Below are 27244 nucleotides of genomic sequence, written 5' to 3' on the forward strand. Positions count from 1 at the left end.
AAAAAAGGTTTCAATTCTTGGGCCGTAATTCGGAAGCAGGCAAAAGCTGCTCCCCAATCGGGTACTGCCTCGCCGCGGCTGCGGGGTATCTCGGGACTTGTAGTCCACCCAGTCGAACTCGCTGTCCCGGCAGGCCCCGCGGCGGCGGCAGGGCTACGTGGCGCCGCGGGCTGCGACTGCGCCGGCAGGTGGAGCAAGATGGCTGCGGAGCAAGGCGTGAGGGTTGTCGGGCCCCGGCCCGGAGGGGGACTGGGAAGGGTGATTCGGGCCCTCGTGCTGCTTCTGTGTTTTGTGGCCCGCGGAGGCGCGCTTTACTTCCACATCGGGGAGACCGAAAAGAAGTGCTTTATTGAGGAGATCCCGGACGAGACCATGGTTATAGGTGCGGGCGGAGGGGGAGAGTTTGGAAAAAGACCTTGGTCTTGGGGCGGGGGGTGCGGGAGAGTCACCTCTTCCAGAAAGGGAAGCAGCCGGTCTCGCCGCGTGCTGGCGTGGGCCGACTCCGCGCCACCTCGCGCTCATCTGACCTGGACTCGCCCCACTTCCCTCCAGGAAATTACCGGACGCAGCTGTATGACAAGCAGCGGGAGGAGTACCAGCCGGCCACCCCCGGGCTCGGCATGTTCGTGGAGGTGAAGGACCCAGAGGACAAGGTGAGCCGACCCCAAAGCCCGCGCGCGGAGCCCTCCGCCCTGCGCTTAGGCGCCAGACCAGGCAGGAGCTGGTACTTCCCCTCCTAGTTACCGCATCTGCTGAACTGCTGAAGACAGTTGGATGTTGTGAGAAGATCGCGCCCGGCTTTGTGCTCTAGGCCAAGCTTGGGCTGCTGCAGTGCTAGCGGCTCCTGTCAACCTCTTACCGACTGCTGCGTGACTCTGCCAAGTCACTGAGCTTCCCTGAGCCGGTTTCCTGGTCTGTGAAACGGAAACTCACCTATCTTACAGGTGTGGTTGGTGCCTTAATTGTGGTGCTGGCAGTCAAAGAATTTTGTCAACTCTGACGCTGTGGCATCCAGACTTTAAGGTTTCACAGGACAGAGTGCTTTCCAAAACGAAGAAGCAACTGTTAATTTCACCAGATAAGGATATTAAAGGAAAGCAAAAGAAAAAAAATCATTGATTGTCACTTTTCATTAAAAAAAAAAAAAAAAAAGAACCACACACAAAAAAGAGTTGAAATGGCAGGAGCTCTGAATAAAGAGCCCTTTCCAACCGCAGACCCACGTCAGCTTCATTTTAGATTCTTCACCCCTGCCCCCAGAAGTTCTCAGACAAGCTTTGGCAACTACCGCGGAGCAGCTTTGGAGCTTTTAGTGTGTGGGGTGCCTGTGTCTCTGTTGGCTAACTTTTGAGGCTCAGAGAGCCTTAAGACTTCTTTCCTTCCAGCCCCATCCTCTCTATAACACTCACTGAAGGCTTTTGTCTCCAGGTGATCCTGGCCCGGCAGTATGGCTCTGAAGGCAGGTTCACTTTCACCTCCCATACCCCCGGCGAACATCAGATCTGTCTTCACTCCAATTCCACCAAGTTCTCCCTTTTTGCTGGAGGCATGCTGGTGAGTGGACCCACATGGGACTCGTAGCTTTCAACCTCTAAACCCTGGTGGGGCCTGGAGACTGGCGGTGCTTTGGGTGTGAGATGAGTGTGTTGGATTTTGTGTCTCCTAATAATTTTGGGTTTCCGCTGAACATCTGGGCACAGTCCCTGAACTCCTTGTATGTGCCTTGGTCCAAGTGTCAGCCAAGTTTATTCATGCCTGTTTGCCTAGAGCCCCATAGGGCTGGACACTGTGGAGGCCTCAGCCCTGGACGAAATGCACAAATGAAGGAAGGTAGGGGGACCAGCTGTCAGTGCCTGGCATGAAGATGGAGCAGGGCTGCCCGATTTCTTTTTCTCTTCCTTGTCTGTCCCCAGAGAGTTCACCTGGACATCCAGGTGGGTGAACACGCCAACGACTATGCAGAAATTGCCGCCAAAGACAAGTTGAGTGAGCTGCAGCTACGAGTGAGACAGCTGGTGGAGCAAGTGGAGCAGATCCAGAAAGAGCAGAACTACCAACGGGTATGTGGTTGGGCCAGGAGCTCCTGGGTGGGCTTCTTCCCAGAAGCCTTCCCCTCGCTCAGCCAGGAGTGGCATGTGTGTCAGATTCATTATGAAAGCCAAGGGACTTAACTGTGCCGCTTTGCAAGTCTAAAAGGTGGGGTGGGGATCACTAACTCCAGTGTGTAACCAAGGAGACAGGCTCTTGAGAGGCCATCATTGCTCTAAATCCCAGTTACATGTACACAGTGACAGAGCGGGAATTGATATTAATACTTTGGGTGTTATTTCCATGGCTCCAGGTGCTTCCAGGACCAGCTATTTCAAACTCATTTGTGTCCAGGAGCCAGGCGGTACCATGAATGAATCTGTGACCATAAGGACTGTTGTGTGTCTAATCCTCAGTGGTCTCGGTTAATTGTCAACCCAGGGTAGCCTTGCAGATAGATACCCTAGCCCTGGCTTTTAAGAGAAGCTAGAGATCCAAGTATTTTGATGTGAATTTTTACCAGGTTTTAACTATTGGCAAAACACATCCAGTCACTGGGCCACCAGTTTGCAACTTGTGCCCACAATCCTCGAGGAGCAGTTGGGGAAGACCTGGGCAGAGAGCTTAGAGCACGTGCACTCCTGAGTGCTATAGGGCAGCTCTGTCTGATGGGGTGATACTACTGGCACTTCACCTCCCCTCCTCCCCCCCCAACTGGCTCCAGGAGAGGACCAGGGGAGGGCTGTACCTGACACATGAGCAGACAGAGGTTGGTTGGTTGGTTTGAAGTAGGCTGCATGCCCAATGTGGAGCTTCAACCCCAAGAGTTGCATGCTCTACCAGCTGAGCCAGCCAGGCACCCCCAAGCAAACAGACTTAAATGAGTGGGTTCCTGGAGGTCACCTGGCTGGGGAGGATGAATACAGTCCCCAGGTGGGGTCTCTGGCTCTTTGCAGACACTTGATTGGAACCTGGGCATAGCTCTTTGATTCTGGGGCATCCTCTGCAAAGGGAACCCAGCAGTTAGACTGGCACCAGGTGGTGCCCAGCAAACTTAAGCTCCTCTTCCGCTCTCCCCTCTCACAGTGGCGAGAGGAACGTTTCCGGCAGACCAGCGAGAGCACCAACCAGCGGGTGCTGTGGTGGTCCATTCTGCAGACCCTCATCCTCGTAGCCATCGGCGTCTGGCAGATGCGACACCTCAAGAGCTTCTTTGAAGCGAAGAAGCTGGTGTAGCCAGCTCACAGGCCATCCTTCCTCCCGGGCTGGGGGAGAAAGGGCCTCCTGGAACTGATTTCTCTCTAGCAGGAGGACTGGTTCCGAGCCATGGATGTCTGGAGGGGAAAGGGGCTACAGGCACCCCAGGCACAAGTTTAGGGCAGGAGCTTGGCTGGCTAGTACTGAGCAGGTGGTGGGGCAATGCCTGTCCCCTCCCCTGGGCTCTAAGCCCTTTGCAGTAATCACCCAGGGTCTGGTGAAGCCACTGGGAGCCCCATTGGCACCTCAGAATCACAGTGTTACTGATCAGGGATGTGAGGCTGTTGTCTGGGGTGGCTGGGGAGGGGGGAGTGGGTAGGCACGCCAGTCTTTTTTCTGTCTTCCTTTGCTAACTTGGGATTTGAGCAGGTTGGGGTGTGGCCGTGATTCCCTGCCACCCTGGGAACCTCACTGTACCCTCCTTGGGACTAGACCCAGACTGCAGATCCAGGGTATGTGTGTCAATGGAGGGTGGGGTTGAGGGGGTTGCAGTGTGGGAAACTAGCCCTGAGGTTGACCTCAGCTTCTCAACATGGTTGTCCTTTTGGGGGCTTGAGGAACTGGGTCAGGCCAGGCAGAGGCCTTGGTGCTGGCTGGGGATGGGGCCTGCAAAGTCTTAGTTACTGATTTCATTTTCAACAAGTCTAGGTTTGTTACATTGGTTTCCCAATAAAAAATAAAAAAATTCGCTTGTCCCACATAAAGTGACTGTGCCACCGAGGTGCTCAGGGAACGTCAGTTCTTCTATGCAAAGCACTTAACATTCCAAGATGAATACCCACCTGTGAAGTTCATTCTTTCCCTCCCCTCTATACCTTTCTGTAGCAGGGGATAGTGGGTTTGCCCAAGAGCATAAAACAAGTGAATGGTGGGGGGTTGGTGCCTTGTTCAGGAAGGTAGTGTGCATTGAACAGAAGAGCACTGCGGGTTTGGGAAGAACAGAAATCCTTGGGCTGGCGGGGATGAGGATGTAGATGGTCTTAACCAACAGAATGGGATTTCAGGAGGACCTTGAAGGAGAAGGATTCGGATGTAAGAAGGCAGAGCAGCCGTGGTTGGAAGCCCTGGCAGATGGCTGGCATGGAGGTGGGTGGACGTGGTTTCCACTGGAGTTTAGGGAGGGGGCTGAGGAAGCCATTAAGGGAGGTTGGTTAGAGTTAGAAGAGACTCGCATATTACCCAGTGTTTGACACAGTTTTGGGTACTAGAACCGGAGATAAATTTGAGGAAGGTGAATCCAGCAGGGTGTGAGAAAGAGACAGGCTGGGGAGGCCAGGCTGTGGACTACCTGAACTGACAAGGGGATATGGTCTGACCTCATACTACCTCCTAGACCTCTTCCACAATAAAAACAAAAAACTTGTTTAGAATAGCCTTAGCGTTACAGAAAATTCATGATGTTAGTTCTCCCTATTATTGTCATGTACCAGTATGGTACAAGTGTTCAAGTTAATGAAACAGTATTGATACATTATCTTAGTTTTATTTAAGTAATCTCTACACCCCACATGGGGCTCAAACTCATGACTCCAAGATCAAGAGTTGCACGCTATTGAGCCAGCCAGTCTCCCAATATGTTATTTTTAACTAAAGCCCATAGAGTATGCAGATTTTCTTAGCTGTTGCCTAATGCCCTTTTTTCTGTCCCAGGATCCCATCCAGGACAAGTTACATTTCACCCCTCCTTGGCTATGACGGTTTCTCAGACTTGCCTTGTTTTTTATTACCTTGACAGTTTTTAGGAGTACTGTTCAGGTATCTTGTAGAATTCCCTCAATTGGGATTTGTCTGCTGTTTTTCTCATGATTGAACTGGAATTCTGGGTTTTTGAAAGACCATAAAGGTGCCATTCTCATCCCATCATACCAAGGGTACTTATTATTAACATGATTGTGGGTGTCACTGTTTAAAACTAATTAGGATTTTTATGTGAAATCTGATTTCTTGAGGCAAATCAGATCTGACGCTAGTGGGGCTTCATTCTGATGTAACAACAATTAGTAAGACTGAAGGGCAGCTGTTCCCCTTTAGAAGGGCTTGTGCTTTCAAAGGTCACAGTCCCACCTCCCTGCTTCCATTATTGGCCTCACCCCACTGACTGGTCTCTTCAGGGGATCAGCCTTGCCTTTGTCACCAGCCAAACCTGGGCTGGATTTGCCAAAGTTCTGTAACAGAGTGCAGTGCAATGGCAGAGTTCAGCAGTAAGGTCCTTCTTTGGTCGGTTTTATGCTGGGTTTAAGTGAGAATGGGCATCGCTGGGGATGATTAATTTCTCACAGTAAAGTCCTTTTGGAAGCACAGTGGTTGAGGCCGTAGATTGTGCAAAGTATCTTGGTTTACACCCTGAATTGCCTGTGTCTTCATTTCCTCATTTTTAAAGTGGGCATAGTAAGTACACTACCCATAAGGACTGAATGAGAGAACAGCAGTAAGCAACTTTGAACAATGACGGGCACATAGTAAGAACTCAATAGATGTTAGCTATTTATGAGGGAACTTCACATTTTCCGAAGAGCGGAGATCAAGCCTAAGGACTCTGCTGCCGTCTTCTCCCAGGTGGGAGGCTGGCCCAGCCAGCTAGGTTCACACTGTGCCAGGACGGATCTAAGAACCCAATCTTCCTCCCCCTTCAAACAACCCCACCCAAGTACCCCTCTTCTGTGTAAGGGCCATCGTTTACATAGCGTTGCCTATGTGCCCAGCACTGTGCCAAGTATCCTTGCATGTTACGTTCTCCATTAACCCTCACAGCAACGTGTAGCTCAGGAACTATTTATACATGCCAGTGAGGAAAGATGCCAAGAGATTGTGCTTGCCCCCCAAACACAGCCGAACTGGCAGAATCAGGTTTCGAATCCAGTCTGTCTGCAGTGCTTGGCTCCTAACCACTACGTGGGGTCTGGGCTGAACCCAAGTCGGAGTCCAGAGCTTGGCCTTGCCACCCTCCGATCTTGCTACGGGAGGAAGCATGCACCACCTGGGACCGAGAAGGGAGGAGGAAGGGGCGGCAGGACGGAGATACAGATCATGCCAGAGCGCTGGAAATCTGGAGTCTAAGTACAGTACCGGCCCAGTGACGTGAGCCCCCTCTGAGGTCTCGGTTTCCCGGGAGAACAAGCAGTTCCCCAGTGGTTAGTTAGCGGACCGGCGACAGGAGCACTCAAGCGGTCCTCGAACGCGGAACGTTTGAAGCTGCGGCTCCCGGGAGCACACGGCGCGGCTGGAGCGGCGGACCCGGCGGACCGAGGGGCGGGGCGGACTGGCCGGGGCGGGGCGGGAGGCGGAGGCGCCGCGTAGGCCCGGGAGGCCGGGCCGGCCCGGCTGGGAGCTCGAGTCCCATGCGCCGCCACCTCCCCCCACGATGTTCCCCTCCCGGAGGAAAGCGGCGCAGCTGCCCTGGGAGGACGGCAGGTGAGCGGCGGCGGCCGGCCCGGGCCCCGTCCTCCCGGGTGCCGATCCTTTCCGGGCCGCCCCGCGGAATCTAGGAGCCCGAGGACGTCGCGTCCCCGGCTGCGGGGCTTTCTGAGGGTCTGTGGTTCTCCCAGTGGGCCACTGGCTCGCTCTGTATACCGGGTCTCTGTCTCTCCGTGTAGGTCTCTGTCTCTACCAGTCTCCGCCACTTCGCGGGTCTGTATTTCTCCGATGACTTCCCTTTGTGAGTTTCTGTCCCTCTCTTTGCGAGTCTGTCCCTCGGTGCGGGTCTCTTTGTGTCTGTGTTTCTCCGCTGGCATCTGTCTTCGTGCGGGTCTCTTGACTGCGTTGACCTCTCTCAGTGGATCTCTGTCTTTCTGCCTGCCCCCGGCCTCTAAGGGTCTTTATTCCTTTTCTCTGGTCTCTACTTCCCCCCATCACATCCGTGTAACCTCAGACCCCATCCTCCTTCAGGCTTCCCCATCCTTTGCTGACCGCCCAGAAGAACACACCAGAAAGAATCTCTATGCTAGCCTGGTAGGCCACTGACTGGCCCGAACTAGGCACTCCTCACACGTAATGCTGGTTCATTTCCGGTGCAGTTGTACTTGAGTGGGACCTCCTGCATGTGTTAGGTGTGAACTTGATCCAGACCTTAGCTGATGATGTTTTCCTAAACAGTATTGGGGTAGGGGAGTTATTCGGCTTTCTAGATTTGGGAGAACACCCACACTTCATTTGTGAGATGTGCCCCCAAAACTCTTCTCACCCGGCACACACACCCAGATAGTGGGTCTCCGCCCAGTGAATATCACCTCTTCCCCCATATGTCTCTTAAGTTTGCCAGGTGCCAAAAGATTCGGGAACATAGTGGGCAAAAGGCTTGTGTTTGGGGGATTTTGCAGACTTGGTGTTGAAGCAGGAAGACAGGAATGTAATAGAAAGAAAGCCTGGACAGTGTGGAGTCAGCCCTGGGCAGGAATCCTCTTTAACAGCCATGTGACCAGGAACAGATCACTTAATCTTTCTGACCTCAGCTTTTCCATCTCTGAAACAGGGATCATAATATCTACTCTACAGGGCTGTATAAGGATTAAAAGAAGCCACGTATGTAACACTCTTGACACTGTGCCTGGCAGGCAGGAGGTATCTACCTTTGCAGTTGCGAGGTGCTGTAACCAGAACAGCTGATATTCAAATCTATATCACTAAGATTTGTGTAAGGGCAGAAACAAAAGGTAATAGAGGAGAATTTCCATTTCCACATCCCTTTCCGTAAACCTTTGGTACATACCTGTGTTCCCAGAAAAAGTTACTGCTGTCAGTTCCTGCTTTTGACACAGGGGTACAAAGGTCCAGGCAACAGATTCAGGCTAGCGTAGCAGTTAAGAGTGCTAGCTCTGGAGCCAGCCCAGCTGGATTTGACTCTGCCTTTTCTAGCCCTGGGCACAGGTTGATGGAGATAAACCTCACTTAGTCGGCCCCTCGGAGCAGGGTGCCCTGGGCCTGGGAGCAGCTGGGACTGCAGTTCTGGAGTTTGCCACCAGGCGGCACCAGGAGTTCTCGGTGTCCGCTGTCCTGAGGAATTGACATTTGGCTCTGAATTCAGTTGCTCAGCCATTTGGGCCCTTAAAGCCCAGGATAAGATTGCCTATGAGAATGTGATCCTGCAAAGGGAAGCTGGGCTGAAGCAATAGCGTGTGACAATGCACGGAATGCCCAATCCATGCCATACCCCTGGATGATGGTCACTGCTTCTTTTCCCAAAGGTGGGAGATTTCCTCATGTCCATGTCCCCGGTCTCCACCCCAGCCCCAGAAAGAACCCAGGGGGCGAGGGAGAATCTGTAGAGGTTCCAGCCTTCCCAGGCCACTGGCAGAATTGGGCTCCGCTCTTCCCCAGCGGAAACCCCCACCACAGGACAATGGGGGGTAAGTCTTAGCTGGCCACCCCTCTGCTGTGTGTGAGACCCAGCTTCAGGGTTGCTGGCTTCCAGGTTGGCAGTTGTGTGTTAGAGAAAGTCAGGAGTTGGTCTGGCTCTGGCGTGTGACTTAAAGCATGCCCTGACTGCTTGAACCCTTCCTGTAACTCACCAAGCAAGCCCTTTGCTGTCTAAACTGTTCTGGGGCCGCAGACAGGAATGGCTTATCTAGGGGGACGACCAGCAGGGACACAAGGGATTACAGAACTCTGAATGCTTCGAAGAAGGAAGGACCAGATACCATGGAGAGAGCATGCATGTCCGTTTGTGTGCACGTTAAGGGTGGGCAGTGCTGGCCCTGACGTTGGAGTTGAGGTAGAGGGACGTTGCTGGTTATGACATGGGAGTTTGGCTCTGAAGGATCATCAGAGGGCATCTCAGACTGAAGTGGCAGGCTGTGTCAGGGCTGGAGCATGAAGGAACATGGTGAGTGGTGAAGGTCTGGGTTACCCAGTGTGTGGCACTGGGTGAGTGGTGGGGGGCGAGTGCAGGCAAAATGTATACTACCTTGTAGCTAACTGGTGACTCCCAAAGGCTATAAAGCAAAGTGATTTGCAGGTTGTTTCAGGGGGGTAGACTAGAGAGAGCTTCCCTTGTCTTAGGTTCCTCAGCTCCTTCTCTGTCCTCAGCAGAGAAATCTGGTAAATTCCACCTCTCTAACCCAGACAGCGATCTCTCCCAGCACGACCTCGGTGTCCAAGCGATTCAGATGCACTTCCAGCTTCTAAACGGAGCCTGATTTCCATACCTAGCCCTGATCTTTCTCTCCCTGTCCCATCTCTCCTCCCTTGTCACATGAGCTGCCTCTTGGACTGAAGATTGGAGTCTCATTCAGTGAACAGCGACTGTCAGTTTGGGTCTTGCATTGTTTTGGGGGTAGGTTGGATCTCCCCAGGGTAAACACTGGTCTTTTCCCTGGAACTGATGCCAGGCCCCTGCCTTGAGGACCTTTCTGGTGTGAGAAGCAGGACTGAAGTGAGGGTTTATACTGGGGGTAAACTTACAGAGGAGGAGGACTGGAAGGTGGTGGGTGGGATCTCTAAGGCAGGGCTCCTGCCCTCGGCTCAGGCTCAGACCCTTCAGCCACCGTACTGGAGAACGGCAGGTACCAGAGACCAGGAGTCTTGCCCCTGCCCTCCAGCAGCTCTTGGTCTGACCCGGACTCACTTACAGAAAGTAAGAGGGCGTGAAGGAACTGGGGCAGCTCTGACCCGGGGTTGGAGGGCTTCCTGGAGGTGCAGTGACACCTCCTGGGCCTAGAGCAGTAAGCAGGATTCCGATGTGTGATAGCAGCATGAACAAAAGCGTTGACGTTGCTTCTGCACTAACTGCCAGGCGCGTGGGGCAGACCAGTCATGTGCACCTTACCAGTGGGGAAGCCAGAGAAGGGGTCTGCCAAAGGGCTCTGGCTCCACTCTCCCTTCTGACCCCACCCCTGCTCTTGTCCCAGGTCCAGGTTGCTCCCCAGCAGCCTTCCCCGGAAATGCTCCGTCTTCCACCTCTTCGTTGCCTGTCTCTTACTGGGCTTCCTCTCCCTGCTCTGGCTGCAGCTCAGCTGCTCTGGTGATGTAGCCCGGGCAGCCCGGGGACAAGGGCAGGAGACCCCAGGCCCACCCCACTCCTGCCCCCCGGAGCCACCTCCCGAGCACTGGGAAGAAGACGCGTCCTGGGGTCCCCACCGCCTGGCAGTGCTGGTGCCCTTCCGTGAACGCTTCGAGGAGCTGCTGGTCTTTGTGCCCCACATGCACCGCTTCCTAAGCAGGAAGAAGGTCCCGCACCACATCTATGTGCTCAACCAGGTGGATCACTTCAGGTAGGGACGGCCTCCCAACTCGGCCCCCCCTCTCCAAGGCCTCCCCTTGCCTAGGCCCCTCGGCTGCTCCCTCTCCCACTGGGGTCCAGTGCCAGGGGTGCCTCTGGCCTGGGAAAGACCACCCAGCGCAGTGGCGGGAGGGTGGGAACAGTAAACCCCTCTCGCTGGTGTGACGGGAATTTGAGGGGAGGATTGGGGCTAAGGAGAGTCCTGGTGTGATACCCATTTTGAAAGGATCGCCATGGCTGTCGTAGGAGGAATACCTTTTACCAGAACAGGAGAATGGGGCAGGGCTGGGAGGCCTGCTGGGCTGTTGGACGGGAGGGCCTCTTGGCTGTAGGGGAGCAGGGGTGGAGAGATGTGAGGGGGAGGAAGCACAGACCGAGCTTTCCAGTGGATTGGCTGTGGGGATTCGGGAAAGGCAGGGTCAAGGCCACAGCTTCGAAGCTGTTCACAGTCTACTGTTACCCTGGGGTCCTTGCCCTTTACCACGCGCCGCTCCCCTCCGTGAGCCAGTGCGCACATCTCACGCTCCACCTCCACCTCCTTTCCCTCCACCTCGCTCCTCTGGGAGGCAGACCCGAAGGCTCTTGGACCCCGCCAGGCCCTTTAGGCCACAGTACCGCCCAGTCTTCACAGCCCACCCTCCTCGTCCTCACTTTCTCCTCACCCACCTTGGAGTCCACGGTCCATCATTAACATCTGTCATCTCGCACTTCTCACCTCCCTGACCCACCTGCTGCTGGCTGCTCCATGCCTATCCTGGGGCAGCTGGCTGTCCCCCCCCAGGCGATGAGCCCTGGCCCAAGAGGGCCCTCTGGCCTGCTGCCTCTCCTCCTCTGAGGCAGCCCGGCACCCTTTCTCCTGTCCCTCTCCTCATCAGCCGTGGCTGATGACTTTGCTCCCTGTTTGAGAAGTCGAGCCAACAGGAAGAAAGTGAACCCTCCAGCCTCTGTGCTCACGGACTAGGCTCCCACCATGCTGGGGATGCACTGCCCCAGCCCCTCCAGGGCCAGCTCTTCTGGTCTGGCGCTGGGTCCCCTTCTCGCTCTCCTACTCAAGGACATTGCTTCAGCCATCCACTCCTTTCTCTCCCTCCTGGATTGGTTTCTCCTCCCTTCTGGGGCATTTGCATCAGCAAACATTCTGAAATAGCTCCTGTCTAAAAAGAGAAGGAAAAGCCCCCGTGACCCCTTGCCCACCCCTGTCACCTCATTCCTCTGAGCCCCTTCAGAGCAGAACTTTCCTGTCTCCCCTCTCACTCTCTCTGGAACCTGTTCCACTCAGATGTTTACCCCCCTCGCTGAAGCAACTCTCACTGATGTCACCAGTGAGCCCACCTCCTTAATCCAAGCACTGTTCTCAGTCTTCCACCACCAGGTAACATTGGCCAAGTGGGTTACTTCTTCCTCTTGGAAACACCTCCGTTTGACTTCTGAGACAGCACTCCGGTTCTCCTCCTTCCTCACCTCTGCTAAGTCCTTTGCCCGTTCTACCTCACCTCCCTGACCTCTCGACTGGCGCTCTTAGGGCTCAGTCCTTGGGCATCTTCTTTTCCGGCTGCAGTCACTCCCTGGGAATGTCATCCGGCCTCGTGGCACTAAACCCCTTCTGTGCCCTGGTGGCCCCCAAGTCTGTGTATTCCCGGCCTAGACCACTCTCCTGACCTCCAGCCCCCTGCGTCTGGGCACCACATAACCCTCCGTCTGGTGGTCCCGAGCATCCCAAGCTTCACATGATCAAGGCTGAATGTCTGCTTTCCCACCCGCCCTCTTCCCTATTTTAGGAGATGGCAGCTCCTCGCTTCCGGTTGCTCAGGCCAAAAAGCCTTCGAGTCATTGTCACCTCCTCGCTTTCCCTCAGCACACCCCGTCCCTCGGAATGTGTCTCAAATCTGCCCACTTCTCACCACCTCCCTGAGCTAAATCACCATCGTCTCCCACCCAGATGATCGTAGCCTTCCAACCCTGAGCCTCCCTTCTCTTCTCAACACCCCAGCTAGAGTGATCCTGTTAAACTGGAAGTCACAGCACATCCTGGCTCTGCTCTCAGCCCTGCAGGGGCTCCTGCGTGGTACCCGGGGTCACACCCCAAGCCTGTCAGGGGCCAGTCCCCCACTGGCCTCATCCCTGAAGCCCCCCTGGTCACCCTGCTTGGTCACACAGGTGTCCGCTCCTGCCTCGGGCCTTGGCAATTGCCTTCCCCTCTCCTTGGAGACCCACTCCCTCTACCCGCTTCTGGCTCATTCCCTCAGGCCTTCACAGGTCACACCATTACCCTGGCCTTCCTGCTGGCCCTGTCTGCAAGAACACCTGCACCACCCCCCAGCATGCTCTCCCCTCCTAACCGCGTGCGCGCTTCTCTCCTCCGTAGCCCTTGCCGTTGGCTGGCTGGTTACATATACACTTATTGATTTCTGTTTCCTCTTATCAGAACCTCAGCTCCTCAAAGGCAGGGCTTTGATTTCTCTCGGCCGTAGCCCCAGTGGGCCGGACGGTGTCTGGCACATAGCTGGCAGTCGGTGGACGTCTGTGTGATGAGCAGACGGCAGGCGGGCAGCCGGGCAGCCCCACGGGGAAGTCGGCGTCGGGTGGGAAGGCAGCACAGGCGCAGGGGGGGCGGGCGCCACGGAGGACAGGCTGTCACGCAGTTTGGGGAGAGCGACCTCACCGCCCCCCACCCGTGCAGGTTCAACCGGGCGGCCCTCATCAACGTGGGCTTCCTGGAGAGCAGCAACAGCACGGACTACATCGCCATGCACGACGTGGACCTGCTCCCCCTCAACGAGGAACTGGACTATGGCTTCCCCGAGGCCGGGCCCTTCCACGTGGCCTCCCCGGAGCTGCACCCGCTCTACCACTACAAGACCTACGTGGGCGGCATCCTGCTGCTCTCCAAGCAGCACTACCAGCTGGTGAGGCGGTGGGGGGGGCCGCCTGGGGCGGGCATGGGCAGTAGGAGGGACGGTCCCGGGCCCGGCGGATGAGAGGGTCCTGCCCTGGCCGGTCAAGGGAGTCCGGGAGCGGGACCGAGCCAGTCAGCGAGGATTCAGCTGCAGTAGCGGGAACCCCCTGTGAGCTGGCTTCGGGAGACTCGGGGTTCGTTGGTTCTCAATGGAACAGTCTGGGCTGGCTTCAGGGGTGGCTTGCCAGGCCTCTTAGCGTCACCAAGGACGTCTCTCACCTCGGCTTTCTCTGGAGTGGATTTGTTCTCAGGCCTATGAGGTGCACGGTGGCCGTCCTGGCTGCACGCTGCGTGCACCCAGGCCCGGGTTCAGTGGACGGTGAGGTCTCTTCCCCAGCAGCCAGGACAGGAGTCCCAGAACTGCACCACCCTGGCTCCTGATTGGCCTGACTTGAGTAGGGGTGGGGGAGAGGGGGCTACCCCTGAGTCCATTGTTGTGGCTGGAGGTGGAGGGGGGGGGCGGTGAGGGAGTGAAGGTGGAGGGAGGTTGGGGAGTAGGTGAGGGTGAGGAGAGAGAGTGGGAAGGACCGAGTGGCTTAGACACTGGTCTTTTGCCCTTTTCTTCAGGCTGCAGCTGAAGCCAGCTTTACAGAAATGAAGCCCTGAGTTGGGTGGCTAATAGGTGTCTGTCGCAGGGCCCAGCTGCCCCTGTCCCCACAGGAAGAGACCAGGGCAGAGCCTCCCAGGAGAAAAGGGGGTATCGGGCAGGCAGAAATCAAGCAGGATTGGCACTTCTGCCCATTGCCAGTTGCCCTGAAGAGGTGCCTTCCACCAGTCAGCCTTTTTTTTTTTTTAATCTATTTATTCTGAGAGAGAGAGAGAGAGAGAGAGAGAGAGAAGAGGAGGGGCAGAGAGAGAGAGAAAGAGAAAGAATCCCAAGCAGACTCTGTGCCATCAGCACGGAGCCCGACACGGGGCTCAAACTCAAAAACTGTGAGATCATGACCTGCGCTGAAACCAGAAGTGACACTCAACTGACTGAGCCCCCCAGGGGCCCCCAGTCAGACATTTTTGAGAAACCAATCGTGTCACACAGACTCAAGGCCCCATGAGAACAGGCAAGGGGCCTGGCATGTGATGGCTGTCCCCCAGTAGCTCAGAGGTTGCGGGAACTATAAGCCTCTGGGTGCACATTAGAACCTCCAGGGGAGGAGGAGGAGAAAGGGGGCTTTGGCCTACTCCTGGGTGGTCAGAGACCAGGGAGCGCCCTGGGAGGATGGGGCAAGTGACTCTCCCTGTCTCTGTGTCAGTGCAACGGGATGTCCAACCGCTTCTGGGGCTGGGGCCGCGAAGATGACGAGTTCTACCGTCGCATCAAAGGGGCCGGGCTGCAGGTAATACTCCCCCCAGGGCTCCCCACCTCTTCAGCATCGGGGCTGCCCCAGGGTTCCCTTCCCTGCCCTCAGATGACATTCCTGGGGCTTAGGGATGACACCCCCAGTTCCGATCTCAGCCTGGCCCTCGATAGGCACACCTCTACTGCAGAATGGCAGTACAGGCCCCTGCCCGTGGCCCGTGGCAGGCGGTGGGACCCCAGAGGACTAGCGGTGAGGACCGGGGCTCCAGGAGGGCGGCCTGACCCAACTTCTTTGGCCTTCTTAGCTTTTCCGCCCCTCGGGAATCACAACTGGGTACAAGACATTTCGCCACCTGCATGACCCAGCCTGGCGGAAGAGGGACCAGAAGCGCATCGCAGCTCAAAAACAGGTGCTGGCTGGTCCCCTGACTGGGGATGGTTAGGTGGTGATGTGGGGAAGCAACAGGGCCAAGCATTTCACCAATCTCTCCTCCGGCCCAGATGGCCCTGCCCTCCCCTGCGTGGCCCAGGCCAGTCTCTGGGCATTCTGCTTGGGCACTGTGCCCTGTGCCGGTGGCCGCTATGGGCACCTGGCCACGTGGGTAAGCTGAGACCTCGGCGTCCATGCAGGCAGGGAGCAGGGGAGGGCCTCAGCTATCGGTGCCAGCGTCCCGGGCGGACCTGTGACACGGGAACCACCATCCCCCAAACAGCCTCTTCTTTAGGAGCCATATTAGCCCACCTGAACGATCTCAGCCCTCTTGCTTACTGGTGGGGTGCAGCTGCGGACAGCCGGTGGCCTCAAAGCCCTGAGTGCATGCTCTCTCTCCGTGTCCTCCCCAGGAGCAGTTCAAGGTGGACCGGGAGGGAGGCCTGAACACCGTGAAGTACCGTGTGGATTCCCGCACAGCCTTGTCTGTGGGCGGGGCCCCCTGCACTGTTCTCAACATCATGTTGGACTGTGACAAGGCTGCCACCCCCTGGTGCACATTTGGCTGAGCCAGCTGAACAGTAAGGAAGCCTGTGCCCACAGGCCACACTGCTTACTCAGGCTCTGGATAAAGCCTCAGGCCCCGGGGCCCACCTCCCCTAGGATGTGGGGTGGCCTGAAGCAGCGGATCGCAAGCCGCACATTTGCAGCAGCCCAGCCCCCAGAGGTGGGCTTGAGCCAGGACAGGACACACACAGGGTGCCTGGGACGCTGCTAGCAATAAACAGTGATGGAGAGAGACTGGGACATGGCTCTCACCTGGGACTGTCCGCCCCGCCTTCCTGCTCGCCCTGCTCTCCCCGTCTTCGCGCACCCACACCTAAGGGCTTTTCCTTCCCCTGGACGGACGGCTTCATGCCAAGATGCAGTTCTGAAGCCAGGCCGCTGACATGGGTGGCCAGGACAATGCAGAGGGTTAAAACTGCAGGTTTCTGTGCAAGCCCCACAGAAAGGGAACAGCTGAGACCAGCTCTCTCTGGCTATCGCCATGCAGGAATGCCGGCCTGGGGTGGGCCAGATCTTCTGAGTTCTCAAAAAGAAACTTGAATTCTGGATTCCTGAGTGAAATCGGTTCGTTTTTAAATGATAGCAGCTAATTGAAACTTCAGAAAAGTGTGGCGGGCCGAACAAATGTGTCATGGACCACCAGTTTGTCACCTGGGGCTGAGTGGAAGGGGACGGGGGAAAAAGATGGCACCTCTCTTAGTTATAAGCTGGTAGGGGGGTAGGGCAGGGCTGGGGACGCCAAGGTCAGGGGAGGCTCAGGTGGGAGAGACGCCGAAGGCCAAGGTTCCTGCCACCTCCCACAGCCCTCCAGGCTTCGCTGCCCTTCTGGGCAGTCTGCCCCCCTCAGGCCGTGGTGGGCTCTGACTCTGGGGTGGGGGTGGCTTCATTCTACCACACTGAGACAGAACTAGACCCACAGGACTGGACTCGGGGTAAGCAAAATGGGGTGGCAAGGACTTGGTCATAGCTTGAGGGTGGGAGGACCACGTTTCTGAGGCGAGAGGGAGAAGATGAAAGGCAGGAGCATCCTGCAGTGTTCCCCGCATGCGGGCAGATTACCACTGATCACACGATGTCCGGGAGAGGTGAAGGAGGGGAGCCGAGGGAGACCATGGAACTGGGGAGTGACCTTGGAGGAATTATCTGGAGGGAAGCCGGGGGCCAACGAGAGTGGGAGGTGAGGGGCTCTGCAAGGCAGATCATTCCTTCAAGGCATTTGACTGCCAAAGATTTGGGCCAGTGGTCAAAGGAATCTGGGGACTGGTTAAGGGTGGTTTGGTTAACAATAAATAGGACACCCTAAATGCTAGAGGAAGGGATTGAAGTCCCAAAGTTCAGGAGGATGGATTCAACAGCTGTGCTCCAAAATGACTACCCCTCAGAGGGTGATCTCAGTGCTGCTGGGTGCCATTGTGTGTGATGCGCACTGCACCACCTGAGCACAGCATAATGGAGTAGTGTATCTGTTCAGATGTACAACAGAGGTTCCATATCCTCAACTGACCTCGCCCAGCAATTCAGCTTCCCTCAGTACAGTGAGGAGCAGATGGACTAATTACAGTGCAGGGGTGCTGGGAGGGGCTTTCTCAACCTTGAGGCCCAAGAGAGGGGAACGAACCGCTCCCTGTGTGCCAGTCTCTGGACAACCCCGGCTGCATCATCTTGGACTTAACATAGCGTGGAGGCAGAACAGCAGCCTCTTTGGTGTTGGTGTGAATGGATGTGACGTCAAAGCCCCCAGCTCTGCACACTTCTCTCCCTGGCTTGTAGCAAGACCTAAAAGGATGAGGAGACCCTCCTCGCCATCTGCATGGAGGGCATAGAATGAACAGAAGAAAAGCAGGATCCACTGCCTGAGCCTGGACTGGGGCACAACTCCAACCGTGTGGTCCCCCACCCCCTGTGGTCACTGCCACCACCTCCTTCAAGGAGCCTGTAAGCACCCAGCCCGGGCCTGTTGCAGCCTGAATCCACAGCCTCCCTCCCTCCCCAGCCCAGGTGTCCCCCCGGGGGGTCTCTCCAGGAAAGTAGGAGAGGACTGAGCGGTGCCTGGCAAAGGGGGAAGAAGCAGACAGCTCTGCAAATGCCAGAGCATCTTGGTGCCTCCGTGGCTCCATGGAGGGGGACTAACATCCCCGTGTTGCTGGCCAGGGCGTGGATGAGATCAGCCCTGGATGTAGCAATACCTGCCACGGCACTTGTCCAACTTGGTGGCTGTAATAGCAACTATAACAAGCAGGCACTAGTCGAGCATTCACCACGTACAGGATTCTTTATGTTGCATTATCTCATGGGGCCTCCCTCTAGCTAAGCTAGGTCCTATTTATTAACCTGTTTTATGGAGGACAATGATGAAGCATAGAGAGATAAGTAGCTTGCCAGGGTCAGAGAGGTGATACTTGATGGAGCTTGGGATCTGAACCCCACGACCGTGGCTTCAGAGCCAGATTCCTTCATCCCTGGCCTGTACAGCAGGTGCCAATGCACAGAGGCTCCTTCCCTTCCAGACCTTCCCTCCTCCTCTTCCCAGCTGGGGAGGGCTGATGGGGAGGGCTGACCAATGAGATCTGGTACCCCTCCCCGCCCTGGGACAAAAGCAGAGCCTTGGGGGAGAGACAGAGTGTCTGCCCCATGCATCCTCTGCCTGGAGTAAGATGGAGATTTGGCTGCTGGAGTGGTCCCTTGGAGCATCAGCATGATCCACAGCATGGCACTGTGTCTGAGGAATATACTTGGGGCTTTGGGAAGGCCTCCCCAAGGAGGCGGGGTCTTGCTGGTGAAGTCATTGCAGTCATGATGGGAAGGGTTCCAGAGGGATCAGCAAGTGCGAGGCAGAGACACCGGGGCAGTGTGTCACACTGAGGGGCTTGGAAGCAATTTGGGGTGTCCCTGGTACCCCAATACAGTATAGGAGTCAGAAGAGGTGGGCGGCAGAGGAAAGCTTAAGGTGACCCATGAGGATCTGTGAAGGCCACGCTGAGCACCGCGTACATTATTCCGCAGGTGCAGGAGTTTCCAAGCAGGGGAGGGTCTGAGCAAGGAGACAGTTATGGTTAGGTCTCTGTTACAGAAAGATCCTTGGGTGCTGGTGCAGGGGGTTGGAGGATGGAGTCTGGAGGGAGCACTTAGGCTGAATAAGAGAGGATGAATCCTGGGGTGCCTGGGGGGCTCAGTTGGTTGAGCATCGGACTCTTGATTTCAGCTCAGGTTATGATCCCCCATTTCATAAGTTTGAGCACGGCTGTGCTGACAGTGCAAAGCCCGCTTGGGATTCTCTCTCTCTATCCCTTCTCCCTCTCTCTCTCAAAATAAGTTTTTAAAAAAATTAAAAAAGGGGTGATGAAGCCAGACTGAGCCCTTCCTTCATGGAGGGTCTGCCTCCCCGCACACTCTTTCCCAAAAGGCCAAATGGAGATCTCTAGCCCTGTTGCTCTCTCAGCCCTCATGCCTTGAGGGCTTTTTTTGTGTGTGTTTTTGTTTTTGTTTTAAAGGACAAACCAAAGGAAAAGCAACTTCACTTTCAGCTTCCTCTCGGAAGGGGTTTGGGGAGGTCCGTCACTCCCACCTTCACAACAGGAACAAACCAGAAAGCAACCACTTTTCTTGAACCCAGCAGAGAAGTGACGCAAACTGCCACCCTCCAAATCTGGACAGACTGGCAAATACAGCCAAGATCGGCTAACCTAGAGCAAAGCTGCTGGGGCCACAGTTTGGTAGGGGTACTTTTGTTGTAATTTTGACCAATCGGTGAAGGCTGAGGAGTGTGGCCAAGAGCCATGGAAAGTCCCCTCCTGTCTTTAGCAGAAGAGAGGGGAAAGTTACCATTTAAAAATACACCCTGGGGCACCTGGGTGGGTCCGTAGGTTGGGCAGCAGACTTTATCTCAGGTAGCAATCTCACAGTTTATGAGTTCAAGCCCCGCATCAGGCTCTGTGCTGACAGCTCAGAGCCTGGAGGCTGCTTCAGATTCTGTGTCTCCCTCTCTCTCTGCCCCTCCCCTGCTCTCTCTCTCTCTCTCTTTCTCTCGCAAAAAAAAGAAAGAAAAAAAAATTAAAAAATGTTTAAAAACATAGCCAGAGTAGTCCCCCTGACAAAAGCCTGCTCTCCAGAGCCTTATTTTTCTCACGGGAGGGTGGGGCTAAGGACAGTTACCCAACTGCAGTTCCTACTAGCTTTTCTGCCTCACCCAAGGAAGAGGGGACAAAGCTGAGACACCTGTGAATGTCACAGCCCAGGGACACAGACCCACCAGAATACTGAGATTTCATCATAAAATTATAAAATGCTTTCCCTTTCCTTAACCCCTTGCCACCAAGTCAATAAGCCTCCAGTATGACAATAGCAAGTTACAGCTGAAAGAGCTTCAGGGCGCAGACTGCCTTTAGAAAGTTCTTGGAGAGGAGCTCCTGGGTGGTTCAGTTGGTTGAGTGTCTGACTCTCAATTTTGGCCCAGGTCATGATCCCAGGGTCATGGGATCAAGGCCCAAATCACGCTCAGCTTGCAGCCTGCTTGAGATCCTCTCTCCCTCACTCTCTCTCTCAAAAATAAAAAATAGGGCACCTGGGTGGCTCAGTCGGTTAAGTGTTCAACTTCAGCTCAAGTCATGATCTCGTGGTTTATGAGTTCAAGCCCAGCATGGGGCTCACTGTTGGCAGCTCAGACCCTGGAGACTGCTGCGGACCCTCTGTCTCCCAATCTCTCTCTGCCCCTCCCCCACCTGCACTCTTTCTCTGTCTCTCAAAAATAAGCATTTTAAAAAATCTTTAAAAAGTAATACAATAAAATAAAAAATTTAAAAGACAACATAAATTTTTTTAAAAAAAGATAAAAAGCTCTTGGAGAAAGTCAAAGACTGCAGAGGGAAAGAAACAAACAAGGACACTAGAAGAACTTAAAGCCACTGGCACCTAAAGCTACAGTTAAACATCAAACCAGTCCGAATCCTAGCCAGACTAGCATCAGACCTCACATTAAATGTCTATATCAGTCCCTTTACCCAACAAATCCTGCATTTCAAGCCATGCTAAAAGTCAAGAAAGAAAGAAAGAAAGAAAGAAAGAAAGAAAGAAAGAAAGAAAGAAAGAAAGAAAGAAAGAAAGAAAGAAAGAAAGAAAGAAAGAAAAAGAAAAACAGACTGAAGACGAGAGCAAGAATCAGCACCAAACTCAGATATGACACAGATTTTGGAATCCTCAGGACATTTAAAATAACTATGACGCCTATGTGAAGGGCTTGGGATATTGCGATTTATCAGAAGTATATATACATTTGGGGAGCACCTGGGTGGCTCAGTGAGTTAAGCGTCCTACTTCGGCTCAGGTCATGATCTCGCAGTTCGTGAGTTCAAGCCCCATGTCGGGCTCAGCACTGTCAGTGCTTGGGATTCTCTCCCTCTCTCTCTCTGTCTCTGCCCCTCTCCCGCTTGTTCACACGCACATGCACATGCATGCACACTCTCAAAATAAATGAATAAACTTAAAAAAAAGAAATATACATATTCAGATGACCAAAAGATATTTCTTCTCAAATATCTGGCCTTCGTTCCATGGTTCCTGGCTCACACAGCTCATAAAAACCTTTGGCATTTCCTGAGTAATAAGAGGATTGGGACCATCTTTTGTTGTAATATTTGGTCTCTTATCCTCAAGAGCTCCTGAAATCTCTCAAGGAGCCATAAATGTAAACTAAACCCCTTTCCACTACAACTAGGTTTATGTGACACCTTGGTTTTTTTTTTAAGAGTTTTATCATTTTTGCCCTTAAATTAAGGTCTGCGGTCCATTTTAATTTTTGTATAACGGTCTGAGGTAGGGGTCCAATGTCATTCTTTTGCATATGGACATCCAGTTTTCCCAGCGTCGGTGTGTTGAAAAGACTATTCTTTCCGCCATTTAATTGTCTTGGCTGACAACTGTTGAAAATCAATTGACCCTAGAGGTAAGACTCTATTTCTGGACTCCCAATTCTATATGTCTGTCCTCATGCCAGTGCCATTCTGTTCTGATTATTGTAGCTTTATAGTACGTTTTAAAATTGGGAAGTGTGAGTCCTCCAGCTGTGTTCTTTGCAAGATTGTTTTAGCTATTTTGGGTCCCTGGCATCCATGCGGATTCTAGGATTAGTTTATCAATTTCAGAGGCCTGGGGGAAGAAGTGGAATTTTGATAGGAGTAACACTGATTCTGTATGTCAATTTGGAGAACTGCCATCTTAACGATATTAAGTATTCAATCCACAAATACAGGGTATGTTTCCATTTGTCCATATCGTCTTTAATTTCTTTTTTTTAAGTTTTTATTTATTTATTTTGAGAGAAAGAGTGAGCACACGTGAGCAGGGAAGGGGCAGAGAGAGAGAGAGAGAGGATCCCGAGCAGGCTCTGAGCTGTCAGCACAGAGCCGGATGCAGGACTCAAACTCACCAACCGCAAGATCATGACTGAGCCGAAATCAAGGGTCAGATGCATAACCCACTGAGCCACCCAGGTGCCCCTCTCCTTCTTTCTCTCTTAATGCCCCCTCAACCCCTTCCCCCAATCAGTCTAAAGGTTTGATAATTTTGGTAGTCCTTTCAAAGAACCAAGGCTTGGCTCCATTGATGTTCTCAATTTTTCTATTCTTTATATCCTTAATTTTGACTCTAATCCTAATTATCTCCTTCCTCCTGCTCACTTTGGATATCTCACTCTTCTTTTTCCAGTGTCTTCATGTACAAAGTTAGGTTATTGATTTGAAATATTTTCCTTTATTAATATTTATTGTTTACAGCTATAGGTTTCCCTGGAGCTGTGTGTTGGCTACAACCATAAATTTTGGCATGTTACATTTTCTCTTCCATTCATCTCAAACTGTGTTCTAGTTTCTCTTGTGATTTCTTCTCTGGCTAATTGGTTATATAAGCATGTGTTATTTAATTTGTGAAATCTCCAAATCCCCTTCTGTTATTAATTTCTAATTTCCCTCTATAGTGGTCAGAGAAGGTGCTTTCCAGTATACTGGCCTCGCACACGGTCTCCTCCAGAGAAGTTTCCACATGTACTTGAGAAGAATGTATAATTTGCTATTGTTGGGTGATTCTGTACTGTTTTCTTTTTTTTTTTTTTTGACACTTAAAAAAAATAATGTCTATCCAAATTAAGTTCACCCCTTTCCAGATATTTATAAATTATCAGACTCACTTGTCATACAAGGATTAACCCAAGGTGGCTGGTAAAACCAGATGGGTCCTGTTCAAAAAGTTTTCTATGAATTGCAGGAATATCATTGAGGATGGCCATCTCTCACATGTAGGGGACTTTAATGCACACTGCAGGCTTTCTGACCTTGGGTGAATTGCTTAATCTCCATCTGCAAAATGGAGATTTTCCTCATCTCAAAAATGCATTACCTGCTTTGCAACAAGGCTTTGAGTATTACAAACGCTGCATGGAGACCCATGTCAATGTCCGGCATGTGGTAATGCTCAATAAACAGTAGCTATAGTCACTATTAAGCCTGTTTGTATGCATCCCGTCTAGTTTAATAAGTAGAACACCATAAGCTAGATATTGTAAGATAATGGCATTATTAAATCTGTATTTCCTTCCTTCCTAAATTAGACATTATAGGAAAAACTGAGACTATAGTTAAGTGACTTGCTTCAGTTATCTACCCTGAGAGTGAGGGCCTGAATTGAATTCAACTTTAGTTTATTTGATTGGAAAGCCAATTTTCCTGCCTCTGTTGGGAAAATGTTTTCCTCTATTTGTTGTTGTTGTTGTTGTTGTTGTTGTTGTTGTTGTTGGAGTCGTGGTGGTTTTTGTTGTTGTTTTTTGCATTTGGAGGTTGAGAGCATAACGAAAGAAACTTGAATCAGGCTAAGCTGAATTATCAGGGAATAAATAATAAGGAAGCAGAGCCCACAATGTTTTTTCAAAGGTTTATTTTATTCACCCGGTGCTCATCACGACAAGTGCCCTCCTTGGTCCCCATCACCTATTCCCCCCATCCCCTCCATTTCTGGTAACCTCCACTTCACTCCCTTCTGGTAACCATCAGTTTGTTCTCTCTAGGTAAGACTCTGTTATCGTGTTTTATTTCTCTGTGTGTTTCTCCCCCTTTGCTCATCTGTTTTATTCCTTAAATTCCACATATGAGTGAAATCATATGGTATTTTTTCCCTTAGCATTATACTCTCTAGGTCCATCCATGTTGTTGCAAATGGCAAGGTTTTATTCCTTTTTTTATGGCGAAAAACATTCCATTGTATGTATCTACTGCATCTTCTTTATCCATTCATCAATGGACATGATGGACATTTGGGTTCTCTCCACACTTTGACTATTGTTGATAATGCTGCTATAAACATTCGGGTGGACATATCCCTTCACAGGTGTATTTTTGTAGCCTCTGCCTAAATACCTAGTAGTGCAATTGCTGGATTGTAGGGTAGGTCTATTTTTAACTTTTTGAGGAAATTCCATCCTGTTTTCCAGAGTGGCTGCTACCATACTGTTTTGATGACTACAGCTTTGTAATATAGCTTGAAGTCCAGAATTATGATGCCTCCAGTTTTGCTTTTCTTTTTCAAGATTGCTTTGGCCCTTCAGGGTCTTTTGTGGTTCCGTACAAATTTTAGGGCTGTTTGTTCTTTCTAGTTCTGTGAAAACTGCTATTGGTGTTTTGATAGGGATTGCTTTAAATGTGTAGATTGCTTCGGGTAGTATGGACATTGTAACAATATTTGTTCTTCCAATCCATCAGCATGGAGTATCTTTCCATTTCTTTGCATCATCTTCAATTTCTTTAATCAGTTTTTGATAGTTTTCAGAGTATGGGTCTTTCATATCTTTGGTTAGATTTATTCCTAGGTACCTTATTACTTTTGGTGTACTTGTAAATGGGATTGTTTTCTTAATTTTTGTGTCTGCTGCTTCATTTTTGGTGTATAGAAATACAACAGATTTCTTGGGGCGCCTGGGTGGCTCAGTTGGTTGAGCGTCCAACTTTGGCTCAGGTCATAATCTCACGGTCTGTGGTTTCAAGCCCCGCGTCAGGCTCTGTGCTGACAGCTCAGAGCCTGGAGCCTGCTTTGGATTCTGTGTCTCCCTCTCTCTCTGCCCCTCCCCCGCTCATGCTCTGTCTCTCTCTCTCTCTGTCAAAAATAAACATTAAAAAATTTTTGAAAAAATACAACAGATTTCTGTACAGTGATTTTGTATCCTGCGACTTTACTGAGTTTGTTTATCAGTTTTTTGGTGGAGTGTTTGGAGTTTTCTATATATGGTATCATGTCATCTATGTATAGTAACAAGTTTCACTTTTACCAACTGGGATGCCTTTTATTTCTTTTTGTTGTCTGATTTGCTGTGGCTAGGACTTCCAGCACTGTGTTAAATAAAAGTGGTGAGAGTGGACATCCTTGTCTTGTTCCTGACCTTAGGGGAAACGCTCTCAGTTTTTCCCCATTGAGAATGACATTAGCTGGGAGTTTTTCATATAAGGCTTTTATTATGTTGATGTACATTTCCTCTAAACCTACTTTGTTAGGTATTTTTATCATGAATGGATGTGCTTTCTCAAATGTTTTTTCTGTGTCTATTGAATGATCACATGATTCTTATCCTTTCTTTTATTAATGTCGTGTATCATATTGATTGCTTGGTGAATATTAAACTACCCTTGCAGCCCAGGAATAAATCCCACTTGATTTTGGTGAGTGATTCTTTTCTGTTTTTTAATGTTTATTTATTTTTGAGAGATAGAGACAGAGCATGAGAGGGGGAAGGTCAGAGAGAGAGGGAGACACAGAAGCCGAAGCAGGCTCCAGACTCTGAGCTGTCAGCACAGAGCCCGATGTAGGGCTTGAACTCACAAACCGCAAGATCATAACCTGAGCTGAAGTTGGACGCTTAATCAGCTAAGCCACTCAGGCACCCCAGTGAATGTATTATTGGATTCAGTTTGCTAGCATTTTATTGAGAATTTTTGTATCCATGTTCATCAGGGATAATAGCGCATAGTTAGTTCTCTTTTTTGTGTGGTGTCTTTATCTGGTTTTGGTATCAGGGTAATGCTGGCCTTATAGAATGAATTTGGAAGTTTTCCTTCCGCTTCTGTTTTTTGGAAGAGTTTGGAAGAATAGGTATGAACTCTTCTTTAAATGTTTGGTAGAATTCACTTGGTCCTGGGCTTTTGTTTGTTGGGAGTTTTTTGATTACTGATTCAATTTCTTTGCTGATAATCTGTTCAAATTTTCTACATCTTCCTGAGAGCCCACAATTTTTATGAATTCTCATTCCAGAGACTTCCAGAGGCCATTATAACTCCAACCAACCTTCTAATGCAGATTTAAAAAGGGCATGTGGTAATTACTTATCCTCAGTAATTAGTAAAGGCACTTCAGTAGGTAAAGAAGATGAATTACTGAAAGAAATTATTTCCATGAGAGTCTCAGACTTCAAGCAATTCTTCACCTACTACAGATCTACCAGCATTGACCTTGGCCCAAAGGCCTCCTCTGAATCAGCCCCAGTGAAAGTGCTTGTGTAACTCACGGATGAGCATTTCTCAACCTGGGGTGACTTTGTTTCCGGAGGAACATTTGACAAAATCTGAAGACATGTTTGTTGTCATAACCATGGGGATGCGACTGGCATCTAGTGGGAATATGCCAGGGATGCTGTTCAATGCCCTGTCACACACAGCACAGTCCCCACAACGAAGAATCATCTGGCCCAAAATGTTAGTAGTGCTGAGTAGTGTAGAACCCCAACCTCACCATTCACTAGCTGTGTGGCTTCCTTCCCTTTCCAAGCTTCCGTCTCCAAATCCAGAAAGTTAAATAGCATGATGTAACTATGAAGTACCTAGCACAGATAATAGGTGCTCAGTTTAATTACCTTTGACAGGGGCACCTGGGTGGCTCAGTAAGTTAAGCAGCCGACTTCGGCTCAGGTCATGATCTTGCAGTTCAGGACTTTGAGCCCCATGTTGGGCTCTATGCTGGCAGCTCAGAGCCTGGAGCCTGCTTCGGATTCTGTGTCTCCCTCTCTCTCTGCCCCTCCCCTGCTTGCAATGTGTCTCTCTCCCTCTCAAAAATAAATACACATTAAAAATTTTTGTTAATTTCTTTTGACATATCCTAGGACACAGGGTGATTTACTGTTCCTGAAAAATGAGAAAGCATTTTTTAAATTTATTTATTTATTTTTTAATTTACATCCAAGTTAGTTAGCCTATAGTGCAACAATGATTTCAGGAATAGATTCCTTAGTGCCCCTTTACCATTTAGCCCATCCCCCCTCCCACACCCCCTCCAGTAACCCTCTGTTTGTTCTCCATATTTAAGAGTCTCTTATGTTTTGTCCCCCTCCTTGTTTTTATATTATTTTTGCTTCTCTTCCCTTATGTTCATCTGTTTTGTGTCTTAAAGTCCTTATATGAGTGAAGTCATATGATATTTGTCTTTCTCTGACTGACTAATTTCACTTAGCATAATACACTCCAGTTCCATCCA

At 51.5% G+C, this 27244-nt stretch overlaps 2 protein-coding genes across 5 annotated transcripts; both read left to right on the forward strand.

The window, feature by feature from the left end:
- The first annotated feature begins 166 nt into the window (after nucleotides 1–166).
- LOC109278936 (transmembrane emp24 domain-containing protein 9) lies at nucleotides 167–3973 on the forward strand. Its single transcript, XM_019469631.2, has 5 exons — nucleotides 167–382; nucleotides 553–653; nucleotides 1429–1554; nucleotides 1914–2060; nucleotides 3115–3973. The coding sequence occupies exons 1-5, from the start codon at nucleotides 199–201 to the stop codon at nucleotides 3262–3264; spliced, it is 708 nt and encodes a 235-aa protein (XP_019325176.2). The 5' UTR covers nucleotides 167–198; the 3' UTR covers nucleotides 3265–3973.
- A 2564-nt stretch (nucleotides 3974–6537) lies between these two features.
- On the forward strand, nucleotides 6538–16296 carry B4GALT7 (beta-1,4-galactosyltransferase 7). 4 transcript variants are annotated; one of them, XM_019469627.2, is made up of 7 exons: nucleotides 6540–6696; nucleotides 8466–8627; nucleotides 10128–10490; nucleotides 13179–13404; nucleotides 14705–14788; nucleotides 15057–15161; nucleotides 15595–16296. In XM_019469627.2, exons 1-7 carry the CDS (start codon nucleotides 6647–6649, stop codon nucleotides 15748–15750), a joined length of 1146 nt encoding a protein of 381 aa, XP_019325172.2. In that variant the 5' UTR covers nucleotides 6540–6646; the 3' UTR covers nucleotides 15751–16296. The 4 variants fall into 4 exon arrangements, with proteins under 4 accessions (XP_019325173.2, XP_019325172.2, XP_019325175.2 ...); XM_019469628.2 differs by lacking the exon at nucleotides 15057–15161 and having other exon boundaries at nucleotides 6538–6696; XM_019469629.2 differs by lacking the exon at nucleotides 8466–8627 and having other exon boundaries at nucleotides 6542–6696.
- Nucleotides 16297–27244: the final 10948 nt, after the last annotated feature.

The sequence above is a fragment of the Panthera pardus genome, unplaced genomic scaffold (assembly GCF_024362965.1).
Source record: "Panthera pardus isolate Hobbes unplaced genomic scaffold, ASM2436296v1 HiC_scaffold_2, whole genome shotgun sequence".
Lineage (NCBI taxonomy): Eukaryota > Metazoa > Chordata > Mammalia > Carnivora > Felidae > Panthera > Panthera pardus.

What these genes read in the sequence shown, in the direction of transcription:
- B4GALT7 (XM_019469627.2), top strand. Translation starts at nt 6,647, where the DNA reads ATGTTCCCCTCCCGGAGGAAAGCGGCGCAGCTGCCCTGGGAGGACGGC. An exon ending in CCACCACAGGACAATGGGGG is followed by an intron (nt 8,628 to 10,127) that starts GTAAGTCTTAGC and finishes CTCTTGTCCCAG; the next exon opens with GTCCAGGTTGCTCCCCAGCA. An exon ending in CCAAGCAGCACTACCAGCTG is followed by an intron (nt 13,405 to 14,704) that starts GTGAGGCGGTGG and finishes TCTCTGTGTCAG; the next exon opens with TGCAACGGGATGTCCAACCG.
- LOC109278936 (XM_019469631.2), top strand. Translation starts at nt 199, where the DNA reads ATGGCTGCGGAGCAAGGCGTGAGGGTTGTCGGGCCCCGGCCCGGAGGG. An exon ending in GGACGAGACCATGGTTATAG is followed by an intron (nt 383 to 552) that starts GTGCGGGCGGAG and finishes ACTTCCCTCCAG; the next exon opens with GAAATTACCGGACGCAGCTG. An exon ending in AAGAGCAGAACTACCAACGG is followed by an intron (nt 2,061 to 3,114) that starts GTATGTGGTTGG and finishes CCCCTCTCACAG; the next exon opens with TGGCGAGAGGAACGTTTCCG.